This window comes from Chrysochloris asiatica, unplaced genomic scaffold (assembly GCF_000296735.1).
Source record: "Chrysochloris asiatica unplaced genomic scaffold, ChrAsi1.0 scaffold00009, whole genome shotgun sequence".
NCBI lineage: Eukaryota > Metazoa > Chordata > Mammalia > Afrosoricida > Chrysochloridae > Chrysochloris > Chrysochloris asiatica.
This window is the reverse complement of record NW_006408527.1, coordinates 2064847-2078223: the sequence shown is the minus strand read 5'-3', so window position 1 is coordinate 2078223 and position 13377 is coordinate 2064847. Positions and strand designations below refer to the sequence as shown.

Here is a 13377-nt window from a genome sequence, read left to right as displayed (position 1 = left end):
ATTCTGTGTTGTTGTTGGCGGAGCTCTCTGTTATACGTCCACCCGATCCGCCATCTTGTTTGTTCTCTGTCTGAGATGTTTTTCATCATTATGTCTTCTGTATGTTCCACCACATTCATAGGTGTTTGCAGCAAAGGGAAATAGCCATGTATGATGTCCTCTGCCAAAAACTCTTATTTATTTGGGGGTATACTCCCACTCTCCCTCCCATAGCAGTTCAGCCTCTGTATCTGTTCATGTATCTACCCGCAGAATACTGTTGTTCCAGGGATATGCATATAATAGTATTTGCCTCTGTCCCCTGTAATCTTTGAATAATTCCCTGTGTCTTCACCTGTCTTCATCATTCTGCCAACCTCCCTCTTCTCTTCTTATATATTGCCCTCCCCATCACCTGAGTTAACATGTATTTTCCCTCTAGCCAGTGAATTACTCTCCCTTCCCTCCCACCCCGTAACCATCTTTTAGCATGAAAATCTTTCTGTGAGTTTCTACAATAATGGTCTCATATTTTATTTGTCCTTTTGTGATGGACTCATTTCACTCAGTATAATGTCCTCCAGGTTCATCCATGTTATGAGGTGTTTCAAAGATTCATCGTTATACTTGAACATTGCACAGTATTCCATTGTGTGTAAGTACCAAAATGTATTTATCCACTCTCCTGCCGATGGGCATTTATCCTGTCTCCAGCATCTTGCTATAGTGAATAGTGTGATGAACAATGGTGTGCATGTGTCATGGTTCATGTTTCTTCGGGATATATATCATGTGTGGTTTTTCTATTTCCAACTTTCTGAAGAAGCACCATACTGTTTCCCACCATAGTTGCCCTGTTTTAAAGTCCCACCAGCAATGTTAGTTGTTGTTGTTGTTGTTGTTGTTAAGTGCCGTCGAGTCGGGTCCGACCCATAGCGACCCTGTACAGGGTTTCCGAGGGTGTAAATCTTTACGGGAGTAGAAAGCCTCATCTTTCTCCCGCGGAGCGGCTGGTAGTTTCGAACCGCTGACCTTAAGGTTCGCAGCCCGATTCGTAACCACTACGCTACCAGAGCTCCATTTTCTCAACATCCTTGCCAGCCTCTGTTGTTTTGGTTTGGTTTTTTAACTTTGCTATTAATTCAGAGTTAAGATGATTTCTCATTTGTATTCACTTATTATTCAACTCAATTCAGCAGGTGTCTACTGAGTGTCTTCACTGTGTCAGACTCCACCAGATATTTTAGATGTTATTATTGTTAAGTGTTGTCTAGTCACTCTGACTCATTGGGACCCTGTACAGGGTTTCCAAGTAGCAGCTGATGAGTTTGAACAGTCAACCTTGTTGTTAGCAGTTCTGTGCTTATCCTGCAGTGCCATAACAGGACTCCAGGTATTTTGGATAAAACCTTATGAATAAAGTATGGGTTCTTATCTCAAGCATTCTTAGTCTAAAAGTAAGAGAGACAAATAAACAGAAAAATAATAGAAACTGATGTTCTTTTTATTAAGTGCCATTGAGTTGGTTCTGACTATGATGACCCTGTATATGGTTTGCAAGGAATGGCTGGTGAGTTTCAACCTCCAACCTTGCAATTATCCTGCAGCACCACATCAGGAGTCCAATAGAAACTGTGTTGTTATTGTTGTTGTGGTTATGTACCGTGGAGTCAGTTCTAACTCATAGTGACCCTGTACAGGGTTTCCAAGGCTGTAAATCTTTATGGGAGCAGAAAGCCTCATCTTTCTCCTGCGGAACGGCTGGTAGTTTCAAACTGCTGACCCTGAGCATAGCAGCCCGATTTGTAACCACTACATTATCAGAGGTTGTTTATAATGAAAGTGTGGATGGAATTTGTAGCGAGTCAAATATCAGTGATTCTGTGTTTGTTACCACTGATGAATACTGTTTGTGCTTTTCTAATCTGAGTCTCCTCCTTCCCCCTTTTAAAAAAAAAAAAAAAAAAATCAGGATTAAGTATTTAATCATCACATGTGTCTAAGTAGAGTTGGGCAGTGCCCCTTACAGGAATTTTATCTCCAGGCTAAATCGCTATAAATTGAGCACCTTTTCCCTTGTAGGTTCCCTGTAAGATTCCTCAGGTGCTAAGGGATGCTTGACCTTGCCAATTATGTATGACAGAACGTTTTCATTTTTCCAAATGCTTTTTTTACAGAGCCAGACTTAGATAATAAGCAATAATTTTGTGTAAAGACAATGCAAGTAAGAAAGAAAAAAAAAAAAAACTTAGAAAATAAAGTGGATCATCAAATGTCTGTGTATGCATGATTGTGGATGAGTGAGGAAGAGGAAATCTGCTACATGTCACCCTCCATTCAAGAATATTTAAACAGTTGACCATTCTGTTTTTGAGTAAACACGTAAATGCATGCGTGCACCTATAACTATCCAGTTATACATTTTTGCTGTTGTTCTTCAGTGCCATCGAGTTGATTATGATCCATACGACCTTGTATGAGATTTCTGAGGAGTGACTGGTAAGCTTGAACCATTGACCTTTTGTGGTTCAAACCACTTTTCAGACCAGTGCATCAACCCACAGCACCACACCAGGACTCCAAGTACACATACAGAACCTATTTAAACACACATGTATATGTCCCCTCTTCTAATTCAGATCTTCAGTATAAAAATTTGTTGTTGCTGTTGTTACATGCCATCGAGTGAGTTTTGACTCATAGTGACCCAATGCACTAAAGAATAAAACACTGCCTGGTCCTGTGCAATCCTCACAATTGTTACGCTGGAGTCCATTGCTGCTGCCACTTCGCCAATCCATCTTGTTGGGGTCCCTCTTTCTCACTGACACTCCACTTTGCTAAGCATGATGCTTTTCTCCAGGGATCCTTCCCTCCTGATGTCTTGTTTCAAGTATGAGAAACAAAGTCTCCCATCCTGACTTCTAAGGAGCATGCTAGCTGTATTTCTCCCAACACAGATTTGTTTGTTCTTCTGGCAGTCCCTGATACTTTAAAAATTCTTCTCCAACACCATAACTCAGTATTTTCCACATCAAAGTTAAAAACAAAAACAAAAAACTAAACTAAAAAATAAAGCTGCAGATACGTCAGCACAGAGTCAGTCCACGTTACTTAAGAAATGGTTTCAGTGGGTCTCCCTGAGCTGAAAGTAGGAGTGCTGACAATAGATGCAAATGGCAAGTTTGACCCAAATTAGAAAGGATTCTAGATTATTAAATTTTGCTTGGTCAAAAAAGAATTATAAAGTTCCCCAAAGGGTAGTTTATTTTAGGCCACAGAAGTGCTAACACAATTTTCAAAGAGATCAAAGAAAATGTTTGAAGGGCTAATGGAAATGTAGCAGATTCTTGGGGACTTGGCAGTTTGGGTTTTTTTTTAACCCTTAAAAAAGAAATACAAACTAATAAATATTCAGGATCTTACAAATTTCAAAGTATTACAGCCCAGCCATCCTGTTGGGTGTGTGCTGTGAGAGTGTTTTACTATTGAGAAAATGGCTATTCAGAGACGTGACTCGTGTGTCTTCATTGATTCTCATGATATTAACTAAGAAACTGTACTTGGAAGTACTAGCTCCCCAGCTGACCTCAGAATGAACTTTCCAGTTCTCATTTCTTTTTTTCCCCCTGAAAATAGTAACAACTATCTTATTACTTATTTAATAGACAGTATTTCTCAATGACAAATGCAGGGTTGTATTCTATCTTGGTTTCTTAGTGCTGTAATAAAAGAAATATACCGTAAGTGGGTAACTTTCACAAACAAAAATTTATTTTCTCATAGTTGAGGAGGCTAACATAGAAAATCAGAGGACTGGTTCTAGGGGAGGATACTGTCTATTGACTCTTGGGAAAGGTCCTTGTCTCTTTTCAGCTAATGTTCTTTATTTCCTTGCAGTCTTCATGGGACCATTCGTTCACCTTTGTTTGTGCTTCCTTCTCTAGACCTAATCTGTTCTTTTCATATCTCAAAGGTGATTTGCTGATGACACACCTTACACTGATACAGTTTCATTAACATAAAAAGAAAGGTCTTTTTCCCAACGGAGTTACATCGATAGCTAAGGAATTTAGGATTTATAGGATATAGTATTCAATTTTGTGTTTGTTTTGGTAAAGTTTGGGTAAAAGTTTACAGAGCAAATTACTTTTCCATTCAACTGTTTATGTACAGTTTGTTTTCTGGGATTGATTGAAGTCCTCACAGTGTGCCATCACTCTTCCTGCTTCCTCCCTGTTTTCCTATTTCCATTAGTCCTTCTTTCCTATACCTTCTGACCTTCTGAGCTTTCTCCCTAAACAAAGACTACCCTCTTGACTTCATATGGCTGAGTATTATAAGGAGTATGTAGTTTCCTGGTGTTTCTCTTCACATCATAGGCTTGTTTACTGTCTCACGGAAAGTTGACCCATGGGGGTGAGTTCAGTTCCAGGCTTGAATCACTAGGGCCATAACTTGAGATTTCTATCAGTCTCTTTCAGACTACTCAGTCTGGTTTTTCTAAAATGATTTTAAGTTTTGTGCCCATTCTATCCAGGACTTTTTACATGATCCCTTTCTATGTGGTAACTGGGCACCATCTAGTTCTTCTGGTCTTAGAGTTATGGAGCCAGAGTTCCAGGGTCCAGAGGTCCATTAGTTCTTTGGATTAATTGTTTCCTTCTGTCTTTAATTGTCTTCACTCTTCTTTGTTCCAGATGGGGAGAGACCAATACTTGCACCTTATAAGCTTTTCAGACCCCTTCTGCTACTCACCAAAGTTGGATGTAGAACATTGCCTTTGTGGACTATGTTATACCAATTGATTGGTGTCTCCTGATCCCAGACTGAGTGACTCATCCCCTCAAGATGTTTAGTGGTGTCTACAAAGTTTTCATAATTTTGCCTCCTGTATACTCTATTATAGTGTAGTGGTTACGAATCAGGCTGCGAACCGTAAGGTCAGCAGTTCGAAACTACCAGCAGTTCTGCGGGAGAAAGATGAGGCGTTCTGCTCCCGTAAAGATTAACAGCCTCGGAAACCCTGTGCAGGGTCGCTATGAGTTGGAACTGACTCCACGGCACATAACAACAACAACAACAATACTCTATTATAAGGAGCTCTGGTAGCATAGTGGTTATGAATCGGGCTGTGAACCTTAAGGTCAGCAGTTCAAAACTGCCAGCTGTTCCATGGGAGAAAGATGAGGCTTTCTGCTCCTGTAAAGATACAGCCTTGGAAACCTTGTACAGGGTCACTATGAGTCAGAACTGACTCCACGGCACATCACAACAACAACATACTCTATTATAGTAATGATTATATTTACATCAGTTGTAAAAATATATGTAGAAATATCTATTCATGTGTTTAAACTCATTTGCCTTCCCCGCCTGTTCAGTTTGGGTGTCTAGCTAGATATTTACTTGTAGATTATTGTTATTGACTGTGATTGCAGGATTGTGTATGTGATCATATTTACCATTGTTGCCTTTAACTCTTTTGCTCCTCCCAGTGTCTTCCTATGCCTTAATATTTCTGTGCGGCCCTCTTCCTTATTGGATATTTCCTTTCCCCTAATGTAATATGTTGTTGTGTGCCATGGAGTCAGTTCTGACTCATAGCGACCCCGTACAGGGTTTCCGAGGCTGTATCTTTACCAGGAGCAGAAAGCCTCATCTTTCTCCTGCAGAACAGCTGGTAGTTTCGAACTGCTGACCATGAGATTAGCAGCCCGATTTGTAACGGGCTCATGTGCCAGACTGCAAAGCTGTTTGAACTGCAAGGTTGGCAGTTCAAGCTCACCAGCTGCTCCTTGGAAACCCTATACAGGGTCACTATGGGTCAGAATCGACTCAACGGCGCTTGACAACAACAACAATGTAATATATGTTTTCATACAGAATACCCTTTAGAAGCAAGACTGTCAAGATGCGTCTCACATGCTTTACTCATGGAGGGACAAGTCCCCTGGAGAAATGATACCATGCTTAGTAAAGTAGAGGATCAGTGAAAGAGGGAAGACCCTCAACAAAATGGATTGACACAATGTGTTTGCATCAATGGATTCAAATGCAGCAGTAATTGTGAAGATGGCACTGGACCAGACAGTGTCTTTTGCTGTTGTGCATAGGGTTTCTATAAGTCAAAACTGACCCAACAGCACAAAATGACAACAATAATACCCTGCAGTTGGTGACTGAATAATTTCACTCAGCATAATGTCCTCCAGATTCATCCGTATTATGACGTGTTGCACAGATTCATTGTTATTTTTCATATTGTGTGTATGTACCAAAGTTTGCTTATCCATTCTTCCATTGATGGGCATTTAGGTTGCCTCCATCCTCTTGCCATTGTGAATAGTGCTGCAATGAACATGGGTGTGCATGTATAGGTGTGGTATGTTCAAGGTCATATTTGGCTATTGTGTACTTGGTTTAATATTCTTCAGCTTCAGCCTGAACTTGATGGTCTGTTCCACAGTCTGCTTCAGACCTTGTTTTGGCTGATACGATGGAGCTTTTCTACTGTCTCTTTCCACAGGTGTATTCAATTTGATTTCTGTGTATTCCATCTGGTTAGGTTCTTGTGTATAGTCATCCTTTTTTGTTATTTAAAAAAGGTATTTGCAATGAAAAGTCATTGGTCTTGAAAAATTCTTAAATGCAATGTCCAGCATCATTTCTATCACCAAGGCCATATTTTCCAACTGCTGATCCTTCCTCTTGGTTTACAACCTTTACATTCCAATCTCCAGTAATTATCAGTACCTCTTGATTGCATGTTTGATCAATTTCACACTGATGAAGTTGGTAGAATTCTTCAGTTTCATTATCATATTGGCTTTAGTGGTTGGTGTGTAAATTTGAATAATAGTGGTATTAACTGTTCTTCCTTGTAGGTGTATGGGTATTATCCTATTATAGGCAGTGCTTTGGACCATAGGTGGATGGAATTAGTTTTGGGTTCTCAATTATTTTCCATCTGTCTGTGTGTCTTTTATTGTACCAATACTGGGCTGTTTTGCTTCCATAGCTGTATAATACATTTTAAGATTGGGAAGTTTGAGGCCTCTTACTCTGTTGTTGTTCTTCAAGTAGTTCTCTGCTTATCCCTGATCTCTTTCCTTTTCATATAAAGTTGATGATTCATTTTTCATCTCTTTCAATAATGTTGATGGAATCTGGGTCAGGATTGCATCTTATCTGTGGATCTCTTTGGAAGTGCTGACAGTTTCACAGTGTGGATTCCTCTTATCCAGAAGCATGAACTGTTCTTCCATTTACATAGGTCTTTTATAGTGGTGTGAGTTTCCTGACAATATACTTTCATTCTCATTTGATTCAAGGAAGTTTTGTAATTTTTATGTTTATTTCTTCTGCTACATAAGTATTTCTGTCTGAGTTTTTCCTTGCCTTCCTATTGATGACTTTTAATTTTATAATATTAATATCTGAGACAATGTTTTATATTAGATATTCTTAGATTTATGGAGACTTGCTTTGTAACCCAACATACAGTCTATTCTGGAGAATATTCCACGTGTGCTGGAAAAGAATGTATATTATGCCTTTGTTGAGTGGAATTTTCTGTATATGTCTATGAGATCAAGCTGGGTGATAGTGCTGTTTGATATTCTTTCTTTTTCAGTGAATTTCTTCATAGTTGCTCTGTTCTTCATCAAAAGTGGTGTATTAACGTTTCCTACGATTATTGTGGAGTTGCCTATCTCTGTGAAACTGTGATTTATATGATTTGGGGCTCTTTCGTTAGATGTATAGCTATTTATTATGATTATATACTCTTACTGGATTGACCCTTTAAATGTATAATGTCCTTGTTTGTTTCTTCTGCTTTTTTGACTTCGTGTCTACTTCATCAGAAATTAATAATCCACTCCTGTTTGATTTTGGTTGCAATTCATTTAGTGTATGTTTTTCCCACCCTTTGATTGATATTTAGCTTATTTATGTCTTTGTGTGTAAGGTGTGTCTTTTATACACAGCATATTGATGGGTCATGTTTTCTTATCCATGTTGCTGCTCTCTGTCTCTTATCTGGTGCATTTAATCCATTTACATTCAGTGCAGTTATTGATAGCTATGTTGTCATTATTTTTGTTGTTTGGTTAGTTGGTTGAATTTTATGTGTCTGGTGCTGCTGCCTTCTTTGTTCCATATATTTTTCTGAATTGAGTTTATTTTGTTTACAGGTTTTGTTACTATTTCTTTTTTTGCTGTTGTTTTAGTTTTTACTGGGTTTTTATGATTTTCTTCCATTTTATTTTGGTGAGATGATTTATTAATTTTCTTGGAGGTAACCCTGTAATTTATTACTTTCTTCCAAGTTTCAAAGCATCCATTCCATTCTTTTTTAACTGAGTGATAGTTTACATGGGAACCCATTGGCTTTGCACCATCGTTTTATTGCAATGATTACAATATCCTCTGTTTTTCTTTCTGTTTAGGGGGGGTGAGGTGGGTAGAAGTACACAAACACACTCAGGAAGATGTAATAATTTAAACAACCAAATGGCATGATTCTACAAGACAGTCTCCTGGCCGCCAGCACCCATTCCCTCTCTTTCCTCAGCTAGAGTCCTCAGTTGATCCTTCTCTTCATGTCCTCATCTCTGCTTCCATCTGTAGTGTCACTGCTTCTCTGGATAAGGCCACACATTCCACTTGTGCTCTTCTCCCTTGATGATCCTAGGGTCCTCTGTTTCTGGATTGTAAGATCAGCTGTTGTTGTTGTTGTTAGGTGTCATCAAGTCAGTGCCAACTCATAGAGACTTTATGCACAGCAGAACAAAACACTGCCCAATCCTGGGCCAAGCTCACTCTTGTTGTCACACTTGAGCCCATTGATGCTGCCACCTGCCCAGTCCATCTTGCTGGGGGTCTTCCTCTTTTTCTCTGACCCTCTACCTTACCAAACATGATATCCTTCTCCAGTGACTGGTCCCTCCTGACAATATGTCCGAAGTATGAGAGAAGAGGTTTGGCCATCTTGGCCTCCGAGGAGCACTCTGGCTGCACTTCTTTCAACACAGATCTGTTGGTTCTATGGGCAGCACATGGAACTTTCAATATTCTCCTCCAACACCATAACTCAGAAGCACCAATTCTTCTATGTTCTTCCTTATTTACTGTCCAACTTTCACATGCATATGAGGTTATTGAACATACTATGGCTTGGGTCAGGCGAACCTTTGTCTTCAAGCTGACATCTTTGCTCTCAACACTTGAAAAAGGTCTTGTGCAGCAGATTTGCCTAATGCAATATGTCGTTTGATTTCTTGACTGCTGCTTCCATGAGTGTTGATTGTTGATCCAAAAAAAAATGAAGTCCTTAACAACTTCAATCTTTTCTCCATTGATAAAAATGTTATTTATTGATCCAGTGGTGAGGATTTTTGTTTTCTTTACATTGAGATGCAATTCATACAGAAGGCTGTGGTCTCTGATCTTCATCAGTAAGTACTTTAAGTCCTCTTCACTTTCATTTTGTTCTTGTATTGTTTTTCTGAATTCTCCTAGAGTTTTGTCTGTATTTTTCCTGATTTTATCTGTGTTTTATTTTATCTTATTCTCAATCTCCTTAAGGATCCTAAGTATAAAATTTAGACTTCCTTATCATATAGGAATTCCAATACAATTATTTTCTCCGGAATATTTTCTGCCACTGTATTTTGTTCAGTTGTTTGAGCCACATTGTCTTGTTTCTTTGTGTGAACTACAGTTGACTACTGTTTTTTTGTTTTTGTTTTTACATGATGGTTGTATTTTGGTGTGTTTTGCTTTATTTTGTTTTGACATATCTGGGTGAGTGGGATGGAAATGTTACTCTGCTTGCTAGTTTAGCAGCACTTAGTACCACCTGTCTTGTAGTGTGTGTAGTAGTGGATGGGAATATGTGCACAGGTCCCTGTTTGCTGTGTATGTAGAGCAGTTAATGGTAGGCTGGGATGACTGCTATCTGTTGTTGATTAAGTGGTACAGGAGTGAGTTGTGGTATTCACCAGTAGATTGTGCAGTGTGGGGCGGGGGTAAGAATAAGAGGGGCTAGTGTGGCTGTATAGTGTGGACCTGGTTGCTGCCTCCTGCCAAATGGGACTAAAAACAAAAAAAGGAAGGGAATAAAAGAGAAGAGAAAAACAAGGGAGGGATAAAGAGAAAGAAATTAAGAAAGTAAAGAAAAAGAATGTTCTAAAGGGAGAAATTAAAGACAAAAGTGGGGAAGCAGAGGTAGTGGGTCACACTGCCTGAAATGCACGTAATTTGCACAACCAGTCACAGGTGTGGTGGGGTCATGGTGCCCAAGCCACAGTGTTACACACTGCCAGCCACATGGTCAACAGGATCACAGGGCCTGGTCCATGGAGACATGCACAGATGGCTGCATTGGTGGCAGCATTGTGATACCTGGTCTGTGGTGATGCATGTACACCAGATACAGAGACAGCAGTGTGTTGACACCACAGACCACAGAGATGGCAGGCAATACACACACATATGTGCTACTGGACATGAAGGTAGAAGGCATCAAATCCCAAAAATGGTGTTGTCGGGCATTCATTGCCAGATCTTTGACCTCAATGGCAATAAGCTTGCTTTGATTAGTCAACAGGCACACACATCAGGCCTCTAGGGGAATGGAGCATATGGGACCTCTAAGGTTTGGGATGGGGAAAGTGAGTGGAGGAAAGTAGCCCAGCTGACAACCAGGCAGTGCCGTCTGGGGCAGCTGAGGGGAATTGTCACTGACTGGCTGGGTGGGTGGGGTTAGGAACAGATCACAACTGGCTGGTTGCTCATCGACGTTAGCACCATTGTAGTCCTGGGTGAGGGGAACCAGTATCTGGTTCCTGCCCTGATCAGAAGGCTGCTTGCAATAATTCAAAATGGCCACTCGGTGTCAAACTAGTTAGCAATTCACCCCCTTCATATGCCTCCTTGTTCTGTTTTCATTCCGTTCATTTCTTCTAATCAGTATTTTAACCTACTTCTTTACCCTTTTCTTTGAAGCTCAGGAATCCAGGGTTGTTATTTGTACTTATTTCGTTTCACTTGACTTCTTGAGTCTTTGTTATAGAGAGTCTGATTAGTATGTCTATCTAGGCCACCGCCGTAGAATGAAGTCAAAACAGATATTTTTGGGGACACAGTTCAATCTGTAACACATAGAAAGTTTGTATACTACATATGGTCTCTGCCACTTCCTTTAATATCCCAATCAAACAATATCATTGTTACCAGAACCCACACAAGTCACCAAATTGGAGATACAGCTCCATCCATGCTCTTTACACTCTGCTTTGCAGTTTCTACTGCATCTTACTGCCTTTCTACACCTGGGTATTCTGAAATCCTATGCCCAAAAGCAAAAACTGAATTGTTATTAAGCCAACTCCCAGTTACACAGACCCCATGTGCACCAGAAGAGAACTGTGAAATTATATATAGATTTTTAAAAATAAATCAAAAAGTTTTTAAAAAGCTAAATTAGAGGTTGAGACTCTGTTGGTGGGGCAAACATTTAAACACTCACGTACTAGCTGAAAGGTTGATTGTTCAAATCCTCCCAGAGGCAACAGTCTGGCAATCTGCTTCTGAAACATGACAGCTTTGAAAACTCTGTATAAACAGTTCTACTCAACACAAGTAAGTTTCTCATGAGTTAGCATCTACTTTATGGCAACTAACATCAGCAACTTAGAAGTTGACATTTTCAAAATCAAAAGTTTCATTGGCAGTGTTTGTATATAAAATCAAGCACATCTAGTGCCTCTGACATGTAATTTGATTTATAGAGTTTTATATATTAATATTAAGGAACTCTAATAGCCTAGTGGTTATGAGTTGGGCTGCTAAGCTCATGGTCAGCAGTTCAAAACTTCCCTATCCAGGGTTGCTATGAGTCGGAACCGACTCCACGGCACATACACCCTATATCAATTTTTAGAACCTTATCTATATAAAATAGAATCTGATCTGGCTCACCACATTTTACCTAATTTCATCAATTCTTATACCACCAATATCGTCAAAACTTTGTGTTCCTTTTCATCTCTCAGATACACTGAACAGAAGACAATGCACACAAAATGCTTACCGACATGTTGGTGTGTCTCTTGTCTCCGCATGTATGCTCCAGGTGGGAGAGTTCAGAGCGCATGCTGCTGAGTGGACAGCGAACGTCACAGCTGAATTCAAAGAAACCCGGAGGCGGTTGAGTGTGGAGATTTATGACAAATTCCAGCGTGCCACCTCCATTAAACGGAAACTGTCAGCAGAACTAGCCGGAAACCACAATCAGGAGCTGACTCCTTGTAGGAGGACCTTGTCAGTGAACCACCTGACGAGCGAGAGGGATGTCTTGCCTCCCTTGCTGAAGACTGAAAGTATTTATCTGAATGGTTTGACACCACACTGTGCTGGCGAAGAGATTGCTGTTATTGAGAACATTAAATAGCTCTGTGTTTGCAGGACTGTAGGCCTATAGCCATAGGTGAGGACATCTGTATACATCTGTATGCTCTTAATGACTGTTGCTGGTAGCATTTTTTAAATTGTGCATGAGCTCAAAGGGGGGAACACAAATAGATAAACACATCATGGTCATCTACCATCAACAGAATTTGGAATTCTGAGCCAGCACTGTCTTTTCAATGATGCTTGTTGAATGGCCCACTGTCTAGGACAAGTGGAAAACAAGCAATGTCTGATGCCTTTTCGTGCCCAGACTGTTTTCCTCCCTCTTTTCTTAATGTGCCATAAGGCCTCAGAATGAATTATAGTCGTTTTTTTTTTTGTTAATAATGTAGCTTTGAGGGATAAGTCCTTAATTTTTCAGGGTCTACCTAACTGAGCCTAGATATGGACCATTTATGGATGACAACATTTCTTTTTGTAAATGGCAAGAAATTCTTATGCAGCCTTTTACCTAAGAAATTTCTGTCAGTGCCTTATCTTCTGAAGAAACAGAACTTCTCTAGCTAATGTGTGGTTTCTCCTTCCCCACCCCCACCCTTAGGCTCACCTCTCTAGTCCTATACCCAGTGCTCCTGTTTCACCACCATACTTGGTTGGAAACAGTGTGCAAAGTAACTGAAGTAAAGACACCCAACGAATGAATAGATGCCTAGTTAGATGGACATTGAAGCAACGCTCAGAAACCATAGTGGCAAAGGCACTGCAAAGAAATGGGGTGTAAATATGGCCCCTCTGAATATTTACTTGATTCAGGTACCGTTGGTACATCAATGCCCATTCCCATAAGCCCATGGCTGTCAAGTCAATCTTGAGTCACACTGATCTTATAGGACAGAATAGAACTGCCCCATCGGGTTTCCAAATCTGTACTTCTCTACAGAAACAGACTGCTGTATCTTTCTCCCACAGACAGAGCAG

At 40.0% G+C, this 13377-nt stretch overlaps 1 protein-coding gene across 3 annotated transcripts in view; it reads left to right on the top strand.

Moving 5' to 3' along the window:
- Positions 1 to 13127, top strand: part of KCNK2 (potassium channel, subfamily K, member 2) — a 373030-nt gene extending 359903 nt beyond the window's left edge. Inside the window, exon 7 of one of the 3 annotated variants that reach the window (XM_006834004.1) lies at positions 12122 to 13127. In XM_006834004.1, the coding sequence (XP_006834067.1) occupies positions 12122 to 12439 (318 nt within the window). In that variant the 3' untranslated portion in view covers positions 12440 to 13127. The remainder of the gene's footprint in view (positions 1 to 12121) is intronic. The other 2 variants (XM_006834006.1, XM_006834005.1) reach the window with 2 other exon arrangements.
- Positions 13128 to 13377: the final 250 nt, after the last annotated feature.